The 22,306-nt window shown below is 42.3% G+C and overlaps 1 protein-coding gene and 1 non-coding gene across 3 annotated transcripts in view; both read right to left on the bottom strand.

The window, feature by feature from the left end:
• Nucleotides 1-15,160, bottom strand: part of tmem64 (transmembrane protein 64) — a 34,050-nt gene extending 18,890 nt beyond the window's left edge. Inside the window, exons 1-2 of one of the 2 annotated variants that reach the window (XM_048596282.1) lie at nucleotides 15,145-15,160; nucleotides 13,590-14,327 (exon numbers count right to left, since the gene is read on the bottom strand). In XM_048596282.1, the coding sequence (XP_048452239.1) occupies nucleotides 13,590-14,285 (696 nt within the window). In that variant the 5' untranslated portion in view covers nucleotides 14,286-14,327; nucleotides 15,145-15,160. Of the gene's footprint in view, nucleotides 1-13,589; nucleotides 14,328-14,989; nucleotides 15,086-15,144 lie in introns of those variants that run through there. The other variant, XM_048596281.1, reaches the window with a different exon arrangement.
• Nucleotides 3,144-3,250, bottom strand: LOC125483044. The gene has a single exon (XR_007262042.1). It is a non-coding gene; the product is annotated as a U6 spliceosomal RNA (small nuclear RNA).
• Nucleotides 15,161-22,306: the final 7,146 nt, after the last annotated feature.

The raw sequence follows: 22,306 nt of genomic DNA on the forward strand, positions 1-22,306 counted from the left end.
ATCTTTTGTTGCGTCTGTACTCAATGGAGTTAAGAATAATGACAGGCCTTAGTTAATTACAAGATTGTTATGGGGTTCTGTTGCATGGGAGATGCAGAAAGGCCGTTTTCCCTTGTGAGAGCTTAGAGGGCATAATCTCAGAACAAACAGTCACCCAGTTAGAATGGAGATGAACAGGAATTTCTTCTGAGGGTTGTGAATCTGTGGAATTCTTTACAACAGAGGGCTGTCAAGGCTAGATCATTTAATATATTCAAGGCTGAGATAGACAGATTTTTAAATCAGAAAGGGGATCAAGGGTTATGGGAAAAGGCCGGAAAATGGAGTTGAGGATCATTAATTCAGCCATGATGGTATTGATGGGTGGAAAAGACTGAAGGAAGCAATCCACCTATTTCGGTTTCCATGATACAACCCAATTTTTTTTTCATATCACAGAACTATTTCCACAAGGTGGTGCACTGCTGTGGAATGTGCCCTGCCTAAAATTATAGCCATTCAAACATCATCCAAGACTTCAGAGTAGTAACAGTACATCTTTATGTAGACTTTTCCAAATACCTGGTATGTCCCTGCAAGTCTGATTGACACCAAAGAATTGTTATAATTTAAAGACAACTGTTCAGAATTACCCTTGTTAAAAAAAAAATTCTAGATAGTTGGTGTGCATCAACTTTTACAGGACAACACGCACATTTATTCATGGAGACAGCATCAACTGGCCAACTGAAGTAAAACAGAACCAAACTACTGTCAAATGCTAACAAATAGTCTTTGCAAATGAGATTATAATAGATAGCTTGTGCGTAATGGCTAGAGATTCAGGATCACTGCTAAAGGACCCACTCTAAACTTATTGCAACTGTTTCAGCACATCACATGGGTTAATTGAAATAACAATGCTCAAATATTTTCATTCTTGGTGTTGATAGATCGATAAAGCAAGAATCTAACTGAGCAAGTTAAAGGTTCAGAATAAAAGTTCAATAATAATTACTTTGTAGATCTCTCTACCATGTATTATTTGCCACTAAAAACTGATCTTTCCAATGAGAGTTCACCTCAAACAAAGTTATAAATGTACTCTCAAAAACAGTTAATCACAGAATTATTAGTGTCAAAGGTGGTCATTTGGCACATCATGCCTGTATCAGCCAATAGTGACTGCCACTCTCCTGGCTTCTCCCCATATCCCTGCACATCATTACTATTGAAAAAAAAACAAACAATCCAATGCCCTTTTGAATGCCTCAATTGAACCTGCTACCACCACATCTCCAGGCAATGCATTCCGTACCTTAACTACTTAGCTGAAGGTGACCAACACGAATTGGGTATAAACACGATTGATGAATTGTGGACGCTGTTTGGATAATGCAAAATTTCTGCTGTACAAGTGTAGCAATTTCCCTATAACGCGACTTTCTATAGTGCAAGCTCACACAAGAACGCAACTAGTTATAGGAGAACTACTTGTAAATCGTTTCTGCACTTTCTCCAATGCATTCGCTTCTTTCATGTAATGTGACGCACACAATTGAAGACAATACTCCAGCTGAGGTCTAACAAGTGTATAATTTCAACATCACCTTCATCCAAGCCCCTATTAATAAAGCAGCAAGCACTGTATGCTTTGTATGCTACTCCTTCTACTTGTCCTGCCACCTTCAATGATGTGCACACTTATACACCCAGGCTCTCTGCTCCTGTACCCCTTTTAGAATTTTACACCCATTTTATATTTTTTCATTTAAAGGAACAATTGTTATTCTTGCCTCTTCAGCAACCGGTTCAAAATAGTACATGTTGCAATGCATTCTATCAACTGACTTTTCATTGAATTCACTTGTGGGAGGTGGGCATCACTGGTTGGCCAGCATTTATTGCCCACCCTTAGTTGCTCTTGACAGGGTGAGCTATCTTCTTGAACCACTGCAGTCCATGTGCTGTAGGTTGACCTACAATGTCCTCAAGGGAAGGAATTCCAGGGATTTGACCCAGCAGTGAAGGTTCAGTGATATATTTCCAGGTCACCATGGTGAATGGCTTGGATGGGAACTTGCAGGTAGTGGAGTTCACAAGTATATGCTGCCCTTGTGCTTCCAGGTGGAAGCAGTTGTGGGTTTGGAAGGTGCTATGTAAGAAGCCTTGGTGAACTTCTGCAATGCATGTTGTAGATAGTACACACTGCTGCTGCTGAGCATTGGTAGTGGTGCCAGTCAAGCAGGTTGCTTTGTCCTGGATGATGATCAAGCTTCTCAAGTGTTGTTGAAGCTAGACCCATAAAGGCACATGACTGAACAGAGCTAAAATTCAGCATTGTCAGTATTATTCATATCCCAAGAATCAAAATATTTACAATTATTTCAATTATACAATTATTTCATTAGTCCGAGAGACAGCTCTTCCCAACTGGACACTAGTCCTCAGATGCTAGCAAGGATACCTTTATAGGCCTGATGGGGCTAGGATTGCAAAGGTCCTGATGTAAAACTGTCTTTGGCAATGAACTTGTCAAATACTTTGCTATTCAGTTCATTCAGCAATGATTGCTTGCAATTAAATGACAGACTACTCCAGTCCATAGGACATGAAACTCCATGCCAATCATACAGTGGAATCAGAGTTGTATGCAGGCTGGACCAAGTAAAGGGAGGGAAGAACAAAAAGAGGTGTATTTTGCCTCCTGAAGGATCAGTGATATTTTTATGACAATTTGATAGCTTTGATGATTTTTCATCAATCTAGATATTACAGACTTAGTAAATTCATTTTTTGCTACAGCATTTAGTGTCCTGTGAGTTATGCTATTTAGATCTTAGAATCCCTACAGCGTGTAAACAGGCCCTTCAGCCCAACAAGTCCACACCAATCCTCAGAGTATCCCACCCAGACCCATCCCCCTATAACCCACATAATCTATACATCCCTGAACACTATGGGCAATTGTGCACGGTCAATACACCTAGCCTACACATCTTTGGACTGTAGGAGGAAACCGGAGCACCCGGAGGAAACGCACACAGACATGGGGAGAATCTGCAAACTCCACATAGACAGTCACCCGAGGGTGGAATCAAACCCGGGCCCCTGGCGCTGCGAGGCAGCATTGCTAACCACTGAGCCACCGTGCCACCCCCAAAAAATATATGGAACGCTTCACGGCTTTGCGTGTCATCCTTGCGCAGCGGCCATGCTAATCTCCTCTGTACCATTCCAATTTTAGTATACGTGCTGCTGAAGTCAGCACAAAATCCAGGGACTTGAGCTTCCATTAAGCACTGTGAGCCTGACATGATCTGAACACACAACCTTGCTTTGAACAACAGAAAAATATAGTAGGGTTAAATGCAAGTACTAATTGTACTTTACCAGACAATTTTATAGATGCCAAATTTAGCTAATTTATATGCTTTATTTCTATACTTGATAGAACTAGCATCTGAACACACACATTGCTCAAAAATGTGCCCAAATACTGTAATTCAGTCAGTGGATTGCCAAGTGTTTCTTCCCATATAGGAACTGACAGTAAATTATTGTTAGTGTGATCATTCGCCAGCAATTCCAGAGTCAGCAGGACACTAATCAATGAGGCTACGCTTAGAACGCAGTATCTGAAAGTATTCTTTTTTTTAAAATGGGCAGTGCAGGAGGGCATGCAAGCAGCATTACTAGGCATACCCAAAAATGAGGTATCAACTTGGTGAAACTACTAGACAGAAGTACTTGCATGCCAAACAGCATAAGCAGCAAGTGATAGATACAGCTAAGCAATCCCACAAACAACAGATCAGATGTAAGCAGTTCTGCCACATACAGTCGAGAATGGTGGTGGACAATTAAACAAGTCACTGGATGAGGAGGCTTCACAAATATCCCCATCCTTAATGATGGAAGAGCCCAGCACATCTGCGCAAAAGATAAGGCTTAAGCATTCACAGCAATCTTCACCCAGAAGTGCCGAGTGGATAATCCATCTCAGCCTCCTCCAGTGGTTCCCAGCATTACGTATACTAGTCTTCAGCCAATTTGATTCATTCCACATGAAATCAAGAAACGGTTAGAGACACTGGATACGGCAAAGACTACGTGCTCTGACAACATTCTGGCAATATACTGAAGACTTGTGCTCCAGAACTTTCCACTCTCCTTGCCGAGCTGTTCCAGTACAGTTATAACACTGGTATCTACCCAACAATGTGGAAAATTGCCCTGGAATGACCTGTACATAAAAAGCAGGACAAATTCCAAGCTGGCCAATTACGACCCCAGTAGTCAACTCTCAATCAACAGTAAAATGATGGAAGGTGTCATCAACAGTGCTATCAAGAAGTTCCTGCTCATTAATAACCTGCTCCGTGATGCCCAGTTTGGGTTCCATCAGAGACACTCAGACCTCATTACGGCCTTGATTCAAACATGAACAAAACAGCTAAATTGCAGAAGTGAAGTGAGAGTGGCAGTCCTTTACATACAAGGCTGCATTCGACCAAATGTGGCATCAAGGAACTCTAGTAAAATCAATGGGTACTCGGGGCAAACGTTCCGCTGGTTAGTGTCACACCTGGCACATAGGAAGATTTGTGGTTGTTGGAGGTCAGTCATCTTATCTCCAGGACATCTCTGCAGGTGTTCCTCAGGGTAGTGCCCTCGGCCCAACCATCTTTAGCTGCTTCAACAATGACCTTCCCTCCATCCGAAGGTCAGAAGTGGCAATGTGCAATCATCGGTGTACAATGTTTAGCACCATTCACGATTCCTCAGATACTGAAGCAGTCCATACTCAAAAGCAACAAGATCTGGAAAGTATCTTGGGATTGGGCTGACAAGTGGCAAGTAATATTTGTGCTACACAAATGCCACGCTATGACCATCATCAATAAGAGACAATCTAACCACCGTCCTCGACATTCAATGGTATTACCCTTATCTTTTGTGCAGATGTGATGGGCTCTTCCATCATTAAGGATGTTACCACCATCGAATTCCCCTATCAACATCTTGGGGCTTACCACTGACCAGAAACTCAACTGGACTCACCACATAAACACAGTGGTGACAAAAGCAGGTCAGAGGCTAGGAATACTTTGGCGAGTATCTCACCTCCTGACCTGCCAAAGCCTGGCCATCACCTACAAGGCACAAGTTAGGATTGTGATCAAATACTCACCACTTGCCTGTGCGGGTGCAACCCCAACAAGCATCCACTCCCTCCACCATCAACACTCAGTACACACTGCTGCTACTATCCAAAAGATGCACTGCTGAAATTCACCAAAGATTGTCAGACAGCTCGTTCCAAACCCATGACCACTTCCGTCTGGAAGGACAAGGTCAACAGATATATACCAATACCACCACCTGCAAGTTTCCCTTCAAGCCACTCATCACTTTGACTTGGAAATATATCGCCATTCCTTCACTGTTGCTGGCATTGTGGGTCAACCCACAGCAGGGGGGCTGCAAGAAAGCAGCTCCTCACCAGCACTTCCTCAAGGGCAACCAGGGATGGGCTAGAAATGCTGGCCAGCCAGCAATGTCCACATCCAAAAAAATGAATAAAGGAATAAAAAAAAAATACTCACTGGAAAATAGTCATAAACAAGCATTTCACTGATAACTTTTTTTTAGACATTCTAAGTTGGAACAAAATGCAAATATATCACACCAAGCAGATGTTGATTTGGAATGCTTACAAAAATTGCATTTTCAGACTACAGGGATCAGCAGTTTTATTTTGTACAGTTATATAGAAGATTGATGCATATAAAACTTGACTGAATGCTGCATTCTCAATTTTTATAAGTTTAAAAACACACTGGCACATAACTTGAAGTTAATTTTTGGACACAATAATGGACACAATCTGCATCAGCGAGTTTCATTAGGTTTACATAATGCTTTTTATTCTCCATGTAATTCAGGTTCACTTCAACTTCATGGAAAATTTGCTTAAAACAGCCATACATCAGCACAATTGTGGAAGCTCAAAATATTAAAATTGTATTTCAACCAGACATACTACTCATCTCATTCTGAGTCTGCAAATGCAATTCTAATCTTGAAGGCAATGTTTTGATTTATCCAGCTCTATACTACTAATTACATTCATTTCACATACATTTGAAATCAACACCAATTAAGTTCAGAGTCATCATTTGATCAAAATAAATAAAATTGTCAAAAGAGTTTACATTACAAGATGTAAATAAATGGCTCAAGAAACAATGCCGGGGAAACTCAAATCAACATAATTTGCATCACCAGATAATTATAATTAAAAAAGGAATGAGCGACATGATGGCTCAACTCCACCCTCCAGCAACTGCCTGTGTAGGGTTTGCATATTTCCTGTGTCTGCGCAGGTTTTCTCCAGGTCCTGCGGTTTCCTCCCTCACTCCAAAAACATACAGCTAAGGTGAACTAGTCATGCTAAATTGCCCATGGTGTCCAGGTATGTGCAAGCTAGCTTAATTAACCATGGGAATTGCAGTGATAGGGCTGGTGGGAGGGGTCTGAGTGGTTGTGTCTGGGTGTGATGCTCTCCAGACAGTCACTGTGGACCCGATGGCCCAAATGGCCTGCTTCAATACTGTAGGGATTCTATGATTCAAGACAAAGGAGCTTCAAAAGAGCCAACAAAACCAAGAAATACAAAAATTGGGATAAAAAGGAAATTACTGGAAAAACTCAGCAAGTCTAGCAGCATCTGTGGAGAGAAATCAGAGTTATGTTTTGGGTCCAGTGTCCCTTCTTCAGAACGACAGTTCTTTTTGGTTTTTGGTTTTTGGTTTAATTTCAAAAATAAACTACCAACATCAACCTTACCAATAACCTCCACCGCAATAGCCACGATGTTCAGACATCCACTCTTCATGACCAATTCGGAGGCTACTCGGCATCTGATTTTTTTTAAAACTTTATCTGTGTAGTGTTATTTATTCTCCTCACATTTAATAATTAATAAATTGACTCTTTGTTAATTCAAAAAATTGACTCCCTCTAAAACATAAGTTCATGTGGTTAGGGAGAAAAGGTATCCACAAGGGCAAGGATAATTTTAAAACTAAGCATGCTGGAATCAATTGAGAACGTTGTGAAAAAAAGAGGGGAATCTGTTCATCCCTCCACATCCAGAAAGCTTAACAGTTTGGAGTATCTCATCTGAAACCGTAACAAATTGAGGAACCTTGCCTGCAATTTGGTTGCATTGTGCCAAACTGCACAAACTACCATTAGATATTTCCATTCTCACCATTGCCTGTTACTAATCCAAGTATCTTACTGATTCTACCACATTAACAAGTTATTCCGTTACCAAGTCCTACAGACCAAATACTTTTGCAACCTTGCCGTAAAAATTTGCAAGTAGCATTGACTTCACTTCTCTGAAGAGTTTAAGAGTAATATTACCTGTGCACATTCAGATTCAAAAGTACATTATTCCGACATGTAACACCCTTCAAGCCAATCTCTGGATGCCCTGTCCTAACATTTGTGCTTCCCTTTTGCAGCGGCATATTAACAATTTTACTTATTTGTTTAATCTCTCATTAACCTTTTAATGCTGTAAATGCTGGTTTCAGTATTTTCCAGTGAAAGTAATTCAAGAATGGGGAGATTAGACTGATCTCCTTGGAAAACAAATTAAGATCTGACAGAAGTTTTCAAAATCATGAGGGGTCAGGACAGTAAATAAGGAGAAATTGTTCTGCTTATGAAAGAATGGAGAACAAGAGGGCACAGATTTAATGTGATTCATATACGTAGCAAATGTGATGCGAGAAACAACTTTTTCCTAAAATGAGTAGTTTAGGCTTGGAATGCACTAGTGAAGCTATCAAATTGGTTCAATTGTGGCATTCAAGAGCGCAGATGATTATTTGACTGACGTGTGCAACTGTATGGGGAAAGGCAGGAGAATGACACTAAGTCATAAAGCTCATTGGACAGCCTGTGCAATGGCCTCCTTTGGCACCGTAGCTTTGTGAACTTATGGAAATTGCCCATTTCACCTCACACACTGGAAATACGCCGCAGGTCCTACAGTCATGCAGCATGGAAACATGTCAAAAATGTCAGTTCAACTCATCCACACCGACCAGTCATCCCAATGTGACCTAGTCCCATTTGCCAACATTTGACCAATATCCCTCTAAACGCTTCCTATTCATGTACCCATCCAGTTGCCTTTTAAAATGTTGTAATTGTATCTTCAAGCAGCTCGTTCCATACATATACCATGCTCTGCATAAAAATGTTACCCCTCCGGTCCTTTTTAAATCTTTCCCCTCTCACCTTATACCTATCAGACATCTTCAGCTGAGAGAAACAGAGTTAATGGAGAAAATTTGATGAATAATGTGCCATTCCCAGCAGCGTGACGAGAAACATTCACTCTCTTGTTTCCTGCCCCCCCACCCCATTTCCCATATGATCCTAATTTAAAATTTAAGTGCCACCAGTAGCACCACAGGAAATACTTGTGATTCGAAAGTGCGGATGCTTTTATGCAGTGAAGCACTCCATCAACTAACAATTTTACATCAATGAGTGAGCTATAAAAAGAGGCTCCTGAAAAAAAATTCACAAACACAGCTTTCAAATCCAACTCCATTAATGGTTCTGTCTATTGCCACTGCAACCGCAGGGGACACACTCTCAACACTTGTGAGATCACTGCTAGCAACACAGCAGCAAGGTGCCTGCAACAAAAAGGAGCAATAAAATACGTAATTTGCAAATGTTTTAAATGGATTAAAATCTTAGGATCATGATTTGCTCACTCCCTCACTCCCAACCACTTATTGCCATGCTGTCTCACCGTTCACTGCCACTAGGAACAAGGCAGTGAGTGGGAAGAAGGCAGTGAAGGGTCAGGAGTGAAATGGCCAGAAGGTAGCAAGCGGAGAGATAAGCAGGACGAACATGTTCATAAGGGCAGAGTCAACGCAGACCTCTGACTATAGGCACCCACTGAATTATCAACAGTGTCAACTTTCAGCAGTCAGAGCCAATCCATATGGAAAGTGAAACAAAGTTAACATTTCAGCTCAATGACCAGCTGTCAAACATTTTAGGTCATAAAAAATGATGACAAAGCATCAACCTCATTTACCCTTCTCCTCAGGTGTTACTTGACCCAAGTGTTATTTCTAACAATTCCTTTTTATTTTCAGCTCTAAAGCATTTTGCTATGCTTCCATGATACTGTTTCACATCAAAACCAGAGTATATTTTATAACTGTTTCAAAAAATTGTTTTCTTAAAAGCTTCATATTGCCAAAACACACTATCTTTTTGTATAAAGCCACTGAACTGATTAGTAAATTTCCAAAATATATACACACACACATACATAACAGGATCATTCAACTCTACATAATTTTAAAGATAAACACACAATATTGAGATTCAAGTTTATGTAGTCCTACAAAGATGGAGACAGTCAACCTCTGTTTTCAGGCTAAGAACGCACCGCACAGGTTCAATTTCTTCAACAATCAGGTTACTTTAATCCCTTGGTACTTGACACCTGCTCTTACCAAGCTATTTTGTAAATCACTGTTCCCTGTGGAATGCTTTTATGTTTTGCTGAAGGATATTCACCATTTGCAAACTTGCCCGCCCAAGTCTTCCCACTTTCAAGAAGAAACTGAAAATACAACTCACTTTTCCTGCAGCAGTACATTACGGAGCAGAAACAGTCCATTTCCAAGATTTCTAACTGAGCAGATCAGACAACATACCAATTAATTAAAAAGCCAATATGTTTTAAGCAGAGATAGTAGGAACTGCAGATGCTGGTGAATCTGAGATAACAAGGTGTAGAGCTGGATGAACACAGCTGGCCAAGCAGCATCAGAGGAGCAGGAAGGCTGATGTTTTGGGCCTTAGCACTTTTAATATTCAGTTTTTTTTGTAGGAATGACAATTCCAAAATGGGCCTACACAACATTTTTCTCCATTTAAAACTCGCACCAAACTTCTGATGTGGGAGAGCTATATCTATTACTATTATTCACAGTACACTTTACAACTATATGTACAAACACTAAGTAATTTTAAAAAAATAAACCTTGTTCATATTTAATATAAAACCTCCTCCTGCTCACTACCATTCCTTTGTGTTGTGCGAGGGCTTGGGTGAGGAGCAAAGAGGCGGAAGCAAGTGAATGAGAGTGGCTGCAATTGGGAGAGACACAAGCAAGAGGATCAGCGGGCAGGCTAAGTTCTGGCTTAGCTTCATGCACTGACAAGTGAATTTTGGTTGTAAATCCATGTGATCAATCATGTCAGGTTTGGTTCTTGATCTCTACTTTCCCAGCTTAGGGGAGTATATCAGCTCTTTGCTCATTAGCAAGGGTAGTAATAAAACTAATTTTACCATCAGGAAGTGCACAGCACCTGATGGACTGCCGCATGGTCACACAGGCAGGAAGCGTAAAGGAAACACTGATCACTAACCCAAAGATCCTTTCCAAGCCAGACATCATCATAGCTTGAAAATAAAGTACCTTCCCTCATTGTCACTGGGTCAAAAATCACAGAACTCCCTTTGTAACAGCACTGGGAGCAACTTCACAACATGGACTACAGCAGTCCACAAAAGACTCACCACCTCTTTTAACGTAATTATGACGAGCAATAAATCACACCCACATCACATGAATGAATAAAACAACTCCGACATCTCTCTCATACATGTTAGGAGCTTAAGCTTAAACTACCACACAAATTCCATTCAGATTTAATGTTCTACATTGTATTACCATTCATCTGACAGTCTCAGCTGATAGGTGGTCCCATTAAATTACATCTGCATCTTATCAGCCTAATCCCCAAGCCCCACTGGTATTTGACTGTTTCATTCTGAGATGTCTGCAGCATTCACCCATATTGGTTCCCACAGCAGCAAATTTCACTTTGTTCCTCTCTCCATTTTCTAAATCATTTACTTTGAACATAGATGACAATGACGTGTCATTGAATACTGAAACATTCCAGTGACAGTAATCGTTCATTCTGATTCACCTCCCTGAACAAATAACCCTTGCTTCCTGAAAATATGCCACTTTCTACTGGATGGGTCTCACTGTGGTTCTGAAATCAATTAATTTCCAACACAGAAAATAGGACCCAGAAGTAGGGTATTCTCAACCCTTCGAGTTTGCTATGCATTCATTATGATCTTCACCAATTATCAAACCCAATTGCTTGTTCCTGCTTTTCCCCCATATCTTTGATCCCTTTAGCCCATCAGCTATATCCAACTCCTCCTTGAAGTCATACATGTCCAGTCTTGTTAGCCTTTTATAGGTTTCTCAGATTCCTCTCATTCTTCCAAACTTGAGTGAATATAATCCTGACCAATTCAATCTCTCCTCATACATCAGTCCCTCTATACAAGGAAACAGCCCAGTAAACCTTCGCTGTATTCCTTCCATAGCAAGAGCATCTTTCCTCAAATAAGGAGTTCAAAACTATACACACATACATATAGTGAGGTCAAAAATATTTGTGATGTTTAAATAGAACATCAATTACTTTGTATGAGGGAGAGAGGAGTAATAGGTCATTCAGGCTCTTGAACCTGCTCCACCACTCAAAATCAGGACCAATCTGTATCTCAATTCTATCAAGCCACCAATGCTCACATTCTTCAATATCCTTGCCAAACAAATCTTGCACTTGTCAATTAGTATCCATATTTTAAAGTAAAGTGATCCGGATTCCCACATTCCTGAGAGAGAGAAAGTGGCACAGATCTAATTTTAAAATTATGACCACTTGCTCTGTATTTTCCCCTCAGTTTTTCCATATGCTGAAATTGTTTCTAGAAAGCTTTTAAATGGGACTTTGCATTGGCTACAATTATAACGCAAAAGAAAAATACTGACTGCTGGAAATCTGAAGTATAAAAGGTTGTAAACATTAGACAGTCAGAGAGCCATCTGCAAAGACGAACAGAGTTACATTTCAGGTTGATGAGACTGAAATATTGACTCTCTCTCTATCTCTCTCTCTCTCTCTCTATAGAGATACTGCCACACTTGGGAGTATTTCTTACATTTTCTCATCTATTACAGTTGTGCTGTATTGGGTAGAAAGGACAAAGATTGGAGATACAGCACCAAGCACAGAACCACTAACTGATGCAATCCCAATTTTTAGCTCTGAGCCAATGCTTGGACAAGCACAGTGGTACGTATTATTTATTTCAGAGTTGCTTCACTAAGCAGACCAGAGTCATCATAACGCTATGACAATTTGAGCTAAGTCCACACCAGATCTCATAGGAGCTATCCTGCCAGTGCCATTCTTCCCCTCAATTCCCAAAGTCTTGTAGGTATATTTTCCTCGAGTTCCAATCCAATTTCCTTTTGAAATCACTCCTGTCATCCTTGCAGTAGCCAACTTCAGGTTCTGATGAAGAGTCACTAGCTCTGTTTTCTCCTTACAAGTACCTGGTCGGTTTCTCCAGCAGTTTCTGTTTTTGTTTCAGGTCAGTACCACTGCCTGTATTAAAAAAAAGCTCCCCCTCCTATTCCCTCCTTCTATCTCTTACCCAAAACCATAAATGTGTCCTCTAATTCTTGACCCATCAATAAATGGGAACAGCCCATCTGTCTACCTTACCGAAACCTATCAATTTAGCACACCTCTGAAAGATTTCCCCTCAAGCACCACTTTGTTCCAAAGAACGACTCCAGCTTCTCCAACCTAACATTATAGCTAAATTCCCTAATCCCCGGTGTCATTCTGCATAATGCCTTTATACCCTCTCAAGGACCTCCTGACATCCTCCTTGGAGTCTGGCAACTATTTGTTACTGACCATTGGTTGGGGGACTTGTAAGATGCACAAAATAGTAAAAGGAAGTGCCCAAACTAAAATACAAGTTTCCTCTTTTAAGAGTATCTCATCATATGCGCCAACAGTGGGTGAAAAATAATTATGTATGTTTCTGGGCAGCCATGTTTGATTTCCTCAAGAATAAAGAACTGTCAGCTAATGGAAAAAAAGTGTCTGAAGTATCACTGTTGCAGATCTAAATTAAATTTAATTTTGAGTTGCACCATGTTAAGTGTACTGCTACTCCCATTTCCCAAGCAATAGCAGTAATTTTCAGTCTGGAGGAACCACCAAGTCTCCGCGGAAATTAAACAAATACTCTTCCACGCCGCCCACTTGTCTGACATAGGAAGCCAAAGAGTTTTAGAATTATCTGAGAAGCACTGTAATTGAGAGTCAAAGTGCAACTCGGAATGCTCTAATTTATCAATGCACATTCCCTAGACACTATATCCGGCAAAACAGTCTCTCATTAAACTAATTTTACATAAAACTGCTTAGATTCTGATTTCAAACCAGACAGCAAGACTTATTCTTGTCTAGATGGATGGGGGTGGGGATGGTATTTAATATGCCAAGATTTGGAATGGTTACTTCTGAGCAATAAGTTGTCAAAAAAAAAGTAAGTTTGCAGCAATTTTTCTTTGGATTGTTTACAATTGTCATACTGATGCTGCAGGTTTAAGTAGTCCTTTGTGCTCCGAATATCGACTTTAAATACTGATACTCACCGAAAACACTGCATTCTGCAGCCCGAAGGGAATGGGGGTGAGTCTGGCCAAAGCGACCACCTTCAGTCCGCTGCCTCCTTCCACCACTCGAACCACGGCGCTGAGCTGCTCGTTGGACCGGACCTTAGCGACGACCCACGCCGCCAGCAGCCGTTTGCAAAGCAGGTGAGCGATGAAAGTGCCGATCAGCACCCCGACCACCACAAGTCCCAAGCCCAGCACGAAGCCGTACAGGTAGCCGGCGGCCACGTTTAGCACGATGTAGCCCCAGCTGCAGGGGAAAGAGACGGCGATGAAGCCCACAACGAAGAGCAATGCCCCGACCAAGCTGTCCAAGCCCTCCACCCACAGCAGCAGTTCCTTCAGGTAGCGCCGTAGCAGCGCCAGCGAGGAGAAGCAAACCAGGGTCAGCAGGCAGACCAGCAGGAAGCTCTTGAGGCAGCAGCCGTTCAGGCAGCAGGTGGCCTTGGGGTCCCCCAGGATGGGCAGCTCGCTCTCCAGCCCCTGCTCCTGCAGGCTCAGCTCGGGCTTCACCTGCACCCGCTCATCGTAAGAAGCCGCCTCCCCCTGGGCCAGCAGCAGCGAGTTGGGGCAGGGTCTCTGCAAACCCCGGCTCAGCGCCCAGTGCTGACCTTTGCTCAACTTCTTCAACACTTTGCTCAGTATCTGCAGGGGGCCACCGCCAGAGTTCCACATGTCCGGGTGACGGGGGCGAGAAAAATCCAGTCTTTCGGCCAACTACAAACAGAGAGAGACAGAGAGAGAGAAACAAGCCAACAATCTATTCAGCCAAAAGAAAACAAACTGCAAACATTTTCTCTTTTCAGGAATTGGGGAGGGGGAGGTGGGTGGAGGAAGATCACAAATCATAAAATCCGATTTCCCTCTGATAAATAGATTCACTTTTTTTGAGTGGGGGTGCGGGGGAGTAGGTCGCACCGCTTCGTTCCCAGCGCAGACCTGGGGCGAACGGAAGCGAGCGGCAGAAGACTTAAAAAATGTTGGTTGACTGCAGCTGCAGCGGTTTACCCCGCTTAGGGGGAGGAGAGTAGGGGGGAGGAGAAAGAAAGGAAATGAGGATGTCCCCGCAAGGCCGAGCGTTCGTGAAACAAAACGACAGAGGGAGGAAAAATAAAAGGATGTTTCTATTTCCTCCTCCCCTCAGACGATCCCGGTGTCTGTGCAGCGGAAGCAGCTGCAGTAGCTAGGGAGCAGAAGACGGCTTTCTGTTGCCACGTCCTGTCTCATGGTTCCTCCGGGGTGGGGGAGAGGAGAGAGAGAGAGAGAGAGAAAAAAAAACCCTGACAGCCGCACAGGGCAGCGATGGCAGCTCCTCCGCCAACGCCAATCCTCCCGGTAGGATACGCGCCCGCTCCCGGGCTACAGGAAGCGCGAGGCACCTTGTGAGCTGCAGGGAGGCCGCCTCGCGCCGGCGCCAGCCTCCGTTCCCCGCCGCCACAACCGCCATCCGCGCGCCCGCCCACTACCACCGCGCGTCACCGCACGCGCACACTTTCAAAACAAGTTCCCCCCCCGCCGGCGGAGGCTTTCACACCAACTGCCGTCAACGTCGGATCCCCGTTCACCTCGGTTGGGGTTGGGGTTGGGGGTAGGGGTGGGAGAAATCGATTCCCTGGGAGACATGACCTTGCATTGTTGACTGATCATTAATGAAGCACAAACAAATGCAGCAGCAATCACAGCAATAAAAAACGTCGAAACAAAACCAAGAACAGAGAAATCTGAAACAAACACAAAATTGCTGGAGAAACTCAAAGAAAACAGAAGCTGGAATCTGTACTCAAGCACATTACTGCAGATGCTAGTACTGGAGACAACTAATGCTGGAGATCACAGCGAGTCAGGCAACATCCACGGAGAGAGAGAGCAAGCTAACTTATTGAAGTTATACCTGGACTCAAAACGTTAGCTTGCTCTCTCTCTCTCCCCGTGGATGCTGTCTGGCCCTCTATGACCTCCAGCATTTGTTGTTTTCAGTGCTGTCTTAGAAGGTTTAAAAGGTTTACCTGAGAAGGCTATGCCACAGCATGTTGAGAAAACTCCAGTGTCCTCTTCTACCACTGACGAAAAGAGGTTCAGAGGCAGATAAAGTTCATTCATGTAATAAAGAACATAGATGATCTGTTATAATATACCAAGTGTCAGTGATTTATTTCCCATTGCAACTAAGAAAGGTGGTCATCTCCATAAGCACATGTCTTTGGATAGACCCTAGACACTGAAGCTGCATGTTAATAAATGTGGAGCTGGAAAAGCACAGCAGGTCAGACAGCATCCCAGGAGCAGGGAAGTCAATGTTTGGAGTTGAAAAATAGAGGGAGGGCGGTGGGGCTGAGGGGAGGGTAGGTAGGATGGAGATAGGTGGATGCAGGATGGAAGCTCCCAAGGTGAAATATCAGGTGTTCCTCCAGTTTCTGTTTGGCCTCACTCTGACAGTGGAGGCCAAGGATAGCCTTGGGAGTTTACAGCCCAATGGCCTGAATATTGACTTCACCAGCTTCAAAATCTCTCCACTCCCAACCTGTCCATCTTCCGACTCACCTATCCATTCTACCCTTCCTATTGACCAACCACAATAACCCCTTACCTGCATCCACCTATCTCCATCCCCATTTACCCTCCCCCCAATCCCCCCCCACCCCGCTCCCTCTCTTTATTTCTGGGCTCCCCTACCCCTCTCCAGACCTGACGAAGCATTTCAGCCTGAAACTTTGACTTCCTTGCCTCTCAGATGCTGTCTGACTTGCTGCGCTTTTCCACCTCCACATTTATTGATTCTAGCTTCCAGCGTCTACAGTCCTTACTCTCTCCAAGAAGCTGCATTTTAGATGGTTGAAGAAACTCAGGTTTGAGATAATGAGCAAAAACCAAAAGATACTGTTATTTCAGTGTTCCAAATAAAGTTAGTGACCTCCCCATTAACTGTCATGTAAAAAAAAGTAGAATTTGTCTCTTATGGCTTTGATGTTCTGTTGGTCTGAGATCTACTCCCAGGAGGTTTCATTCTGGTCCTCAGCATCCTCTAATCCATGTACAGTAACAGAGCATTGTGGTCTGTTGTTACCTTTTCATTTGGCTGAGGGAGATCATGGACCACGTCTTCCTGGTGTTTTGACAATGGGGCTTCCATGAACTCTTTTGCTCCCTATCTCTATTTTAGCCTTGGCACATAGGCAAACAATTGTTGCTGTGCTTATGGCTGTTCACCAAGTAGTAATTTTTCAGTTAATCTTTTGTTCAGTCGTTCCTGCATTTACTAGGAAACTTCTAGGCATTCACTAAGAATCATAGAGTTGTACAGCACTGAAACAGATCCTTAAGTCCAACCCATCCATGCTGACCAGATATCCTAAATTAATCTAGTTCCATTTGCCAGCATTTGGCCCATTACCCTCTAAACCTTTCCTATTCATACACCCATCCAGACGCCTTTTAAATGTTGTCATTGTACCAGCCTCTCCTATCTCCTCAGGCAGCTCATTCCTTAGACACACTGCCTTCTGCATGAAAAAGTTATTCCTCATGTCCTTTTTAAATTTTTCCCCTCTCACCTTAAACCTATGCCCTCTAGCCCTCAACTCCTCTACCCTGAAAAAAAGACCTTGGCTATTCACTCTATCTCTGCCCTTCTTGATTTTATAAACTTCTATAAGGTCACCCCTCAGCCTCCGATGCTCGAAGGAAAATAGCCCCAGCCTATTCAGTGTCTTCCTATGGCTCAAACCCTCCAATCCCGGCAACATTCTTGTAAATCTTTTCTGCAACCTTTCAAATTTAATATCTTTCCCAAAGCAGGGAGACCATAATAGAATGCAGTGTTCCAAAAGTGGCCTAACCAATGCCCTGAACAACTGCAACATGACATCACAACTCCTATACTCAATGCACTGACTGATAAAGGCAAGCATACCAAACTCCTTATTCACTATCGTCTCTACCTGCAACCCCACCTTCAAGGAACTAAGAACCTGCACCTCAAGGTCTCTTTACTTGGCAGTACACCCCAGAGTCCTCCCATTAAGTATATAAGTCCTTCCCTGATCTGCCTTACCAAAATGCAGCACTTCACACTTATCTACGTTGAACTCTATCTGCCACTCCTCAGTCCATCTTATCAATGTCCCGTTATACTCTGAGATAACCTTCTCCACTGTCCAGTAAACTACCAATTTTTGTGTCGTCTGCAAACTTACTAACCGTTCATCCTACATTCACATCAAAATCATTTCTATAAATGACAAAAAACAGTGGACCCAACATCCATCCTTACAGCATACCACTGGTCACAGGCCTTCAGTCTGAAAACCAACCCTCCACCACCATCTTCTGTCTCCTACCTTCATGCCAATTTTATATCCAAATGGCTGGCTCTCCCTGGATTCCATGTAATCTAACCTTGCTAATCAATCTACCATGAGGAATCTTGTTGAACACCTTGCTGAAGTCCATATAGACAACATTCTGCCTTCATCAATCTCCTTTGTCACTTGTTCAAAAAACGCAATCAAGTTAGTGAGACATGATTTTCGGTGCAAAAAGCCATGTTGACTATCCCTAAACAGTCCTTGCCTTTTCAAATACATGTAAATCCTATCCCTCAGAATCCCTTCCAACAACTTACCACCACTGATGTCAGGCTCATTGATCTACAGTGCCTGGCTTTTGCTTACCATCTTTCTTAAATAACAGCACCACTTTAGCCACTCTCCAGTCCTCCAGCACTTCACCCATGCTATCAGCAATAAAAATATCTCAGCTTGGGGCCCAGCAATCACTTCCCTAGTTTCCCACTAAATTCAAGGATACACCTGATCAGATCCTGAGGATTTATCCACCTTTATGCATTCTAAGATATCCAGCATCTCCTCCTCTGTAATATGGACACTTTTCAAGCTATCACTATTTATTTCTCCAAGTTCTCTAGCTTCCATATCCTTCTCCACTGTAAAAACTGATGTGAAATGCTCACTTAGTATCCCACCCATCTCCTGCAGTTCCACACATAGACTGCCTTATTGATCTTTAAGAGGTCCTCTTTTCTCCCTAGTTACTCTTTTGCCCTTAAAGTATTTCTAGAATCTTTTGGATCTTCCTTAATCATATTTGCCAAAGCTATCTCATGTCCCCTTTTTGCCCTCCAGATTTCCCTCTTGAATATACTCTTACTTATACTCCTTGAGGAATTTGCTCGATCTCAGCTGTCTATATCTACCATATGCTTCCTTCTTTTTCTTGAGCAGAGCCTCAAATTCTCTGGTCATCCAGGATTTCCTACACCTACCAGCCATGCCCTTCACACTAACAGCAACACACTGCCTCTGAATTCTTGCTATCTCATTGTCAAAGGCTTCCCCTTTTCCAGCAGCCCCTTCACCTGCAAACATCTGCCCCCAATCAACTTTTGAAAGTTCTTGCCTAATACTGTCAAAATTGGCCCTGCTCCAATTTAGAACTTTAACTTTTAGATCAGGCCTATCCTTTTCCATAGTTATTTTAAAACTAATATAATTATAATCACTGGCCCCATAATGCTCCCCGCGACAACTCAGTCACTTACCCTGCCTTATTTCCCGAGAGAAGGTCAAGTTTTGCTCCTTTTCGAGTAGGTACCTCCACCTACTGCATAAGAAAATTTTCTTGTGCACATTAGCAAATTCCCCTCCATCCAAACTTTTAACACTATGGCTGTCCCAGTCTATGTTTGGAAAGTTAAAATCCCCACCATTACAATCCTGTCATTCTTATAGATATCTGAGATCTTCCTACAAATTTGCTTCTCAATTTCCTGCTGACTATCGGAGGGCCTACTGTACATTCCCAATAAGGTGGACATTCTTTTCTTATTTCTCAGTTCCACTCAAATAACTCCTAGAAATAGGGCAATTGACAAGTGCTTAGGATCAGAGGCAGTCTTCGTCAGCTTCCAGTGCTCACCAGGCTGCAGGGTTCTTCAAATAGGAGATGCACCCAAAGTTGGTGAGGAAAACCCAGGGAAGAGTTCCCTAACAAATTGGCTAGGGAGCAGGAAGCTGCCTTCACAACTTTACTGAGATTAACACACTCTGTACCAACTGTTTGACCCTTTTCTGGTGTCAGTGAGCCATCCTCAATTGTCACATGTCATGTACTTCTTGCATTTAATTAACTCATATCCTAATTCTTGCTTCCTAACTAAATTAATAAACTGTCTGAAAATTCTTTGCAAATGGCCAACTGCCCAGTTTAGGTAACCAATTCCAAAACCATTAAACCATCATATTGTACAAGTGTTCGAAGGTGATGCCGCAGCTGATCTTTTCAACTAAGAGCCTTTATTAAACTATATAGACTTACAACGTAAGTAGGAGAAAGTGTTCTCACATGCTACTTACTACAGTCTAAGGTCCCTGTGCCCTGATGTTAATAGGCATCATTGATGATGGAAGCTATCTATTAGCATAATAGGAGTTAGCCATTACTCTACAGTTTCAGGTTAGGGCTGCAGGGCATTTTCAGATTGTGATAGTCAATAATTAGTATGGATTCATACTTGAAAACAGATATTTCTTATTAACATAGTCCCCTTTCCAATTGTTTTTGTCCTTTGGCCAGAATGACCCCCAGTTTTTTTGCAGGTGCCCCAGAAAGTCTCCTGATCTGTTTCAAGAGTCCCCTTTGAACCTCCAGCAGGAAGTAACAAAGAACAGTAAACATGTAGCATATATCTAAGTAGTTGCTGGTATTTGCTACAATCACTAGCGTAATGTTAATTTTAGCAGAAGGCATCTATTCAAAATAAAAAGACAAGCTCTGAAAGCAACCTGTCCGATAGTCTCACCCATTTATGGTCCCCATTATTAGCTTTATTTTCTTTCCTTGGCATACCATTATCCATCCCTATGTTCGCCTCGCTGCTGTTGCCTCTCTCTAGGCTCCATCTCCACTTACCACAAATGCCTTTACAACCCCCACACCATCATCAGCGTATTTCTCACCTTTTCCTAGCTACTACCGAAGTATCACTGGGCCTGAAATGTTGATTCCACTTTCTCTCCACAGATGTTTCCAGACATGCTGATATTCTCCAGCAATTCCTGTTTATGTTTCGGATTTTCAGCATCCAAAGTTCTTGGTTTTATTTTAGCAGTCAGACAATCAGTGTGAAGCAGCAGGTCCGCAGCAGATGAATGCATAGAATCCTCCTATTACAGGCAGCAAACGTCAGAGAATAAAAGGTCAACTGGAAAGGTAGTACATGATGAACAACCATGAGCACACAGTACTTAGCTTTCTGAATTGTTCGACTGACACTCTAAAGTTAAAAACAAGATTAGAAACAAAAGGGCACACAGTAAGCCCATTGCCAGAAAGCATGGAAAGAATCAGGGTGCAGCAACTAACGTTACTCTGGCTTTGCATGGTAGCAAGAATAGATCCCATCAGCAAGGAGTTTGCTCAACCATTATTAGAAGGGCATGGGTGACACAAGACAGCCTGTTCACAACACCATGTGGAGACAGCTAGCAGCCTCCCTCAGCCGAATAAAAAATTAACATCAAACAGCAATGCTGCGTCAATGCTTAAGATTAGAGGATGCTGAGGACCAGAATGATGAAATCACAGAGGTGCAAGACAGTTTAGACTTCACAGACCTACAAAACATCACAGGCATATCAGATAAATCTTTGTTGAAATTACTATGTAATGGGAAGGTCACTGATTTTATTTGGAATACTGAAACTACAGTATCTTTTGCTTTCTGCAAAATGCCTTAGAACTGAGCTTCTTCAACCATCCAACATGCAGCTTCAGCATCTAAGATATATCCCAAGACATGTGCTACAGCAGATGACTGCTCTCCTTAGTAGCAATGGGAGAGAAATGGAACACATGGAATGTTATTCCTGATCATCTTTATTCTTTATTAAGTGAAGAAGCTGAACTATATCTGAACTGCTTTTCATTAGCAATAGCAGACAACATTGGAATTTTTTCATTATGCTGTGAGCAAACCTTCACAGGTAAATGTTATGGATCTTCTGTTTACTCTTCAACAGATTCTACATTCAACAGACCAGAGGCAAAATGGCAACGACACAACGTACCAAGTCTTAAACCTACATTTGTTCTGTTGGAAAATGGAAGCATGGGAATGAAGGCGCTAATGATGTCAAACATTCCACAAAATAAGATTGCTGTTTTTATTATAACACTTGAAGACAGTGTTGATATTGTGGTGCCTTTCTCCACTGAAGCCATCACTTCCATACCTATACCTGAAGCAAGGAGACAGATACAGAGAGTATGATTTCACAGTCAAGAGATGAGGACCTGTAATTGAAAAAAGTCTTTGACAGAAGAGTAGGACTTTGAGCATATACAACCAGAATATAACCTGCAAAACAAACCCTTAGGGACTGAAAAGCATTAAGTTTTTAAGGAAGTCAAACATCTACACCATATACCTGAGAGATTATGAAAGGAAACAAATACCTCCAAAACTCATGCTCAGACACAAGTGAGCTGTTGCAGAATTTGAGGAACAGTACATGAATAGAATGAAAACAAATGCAACAACTTCAAAAAAAAGACTTGTTATTGGTCTCCAGGAAGATATTAGAGAAGACGGAAACTTGCAACTGAAAAGGAAAGTATTTCAGAAAAATTCCAGAGGTCATGTGCAGAGGTATCCATTGCTCTAGAGAAATTGGTGTTAA

The sequence above is a fragment of the Rhincodon typus genome, chromosome 4 (assembly GCF_021869965.1).
Source record: "Rhincodon typus isolate 14 chromosome 4, sRhiTyp1.1, whole genome shotgun sequence".
Lineage (NCBI taxonomy): Eukaryota > Metazoa > Chordata > Chondrichthyes > Orectolobiformes > Rhincodontidae > Rhincodon > Rhincodon typus.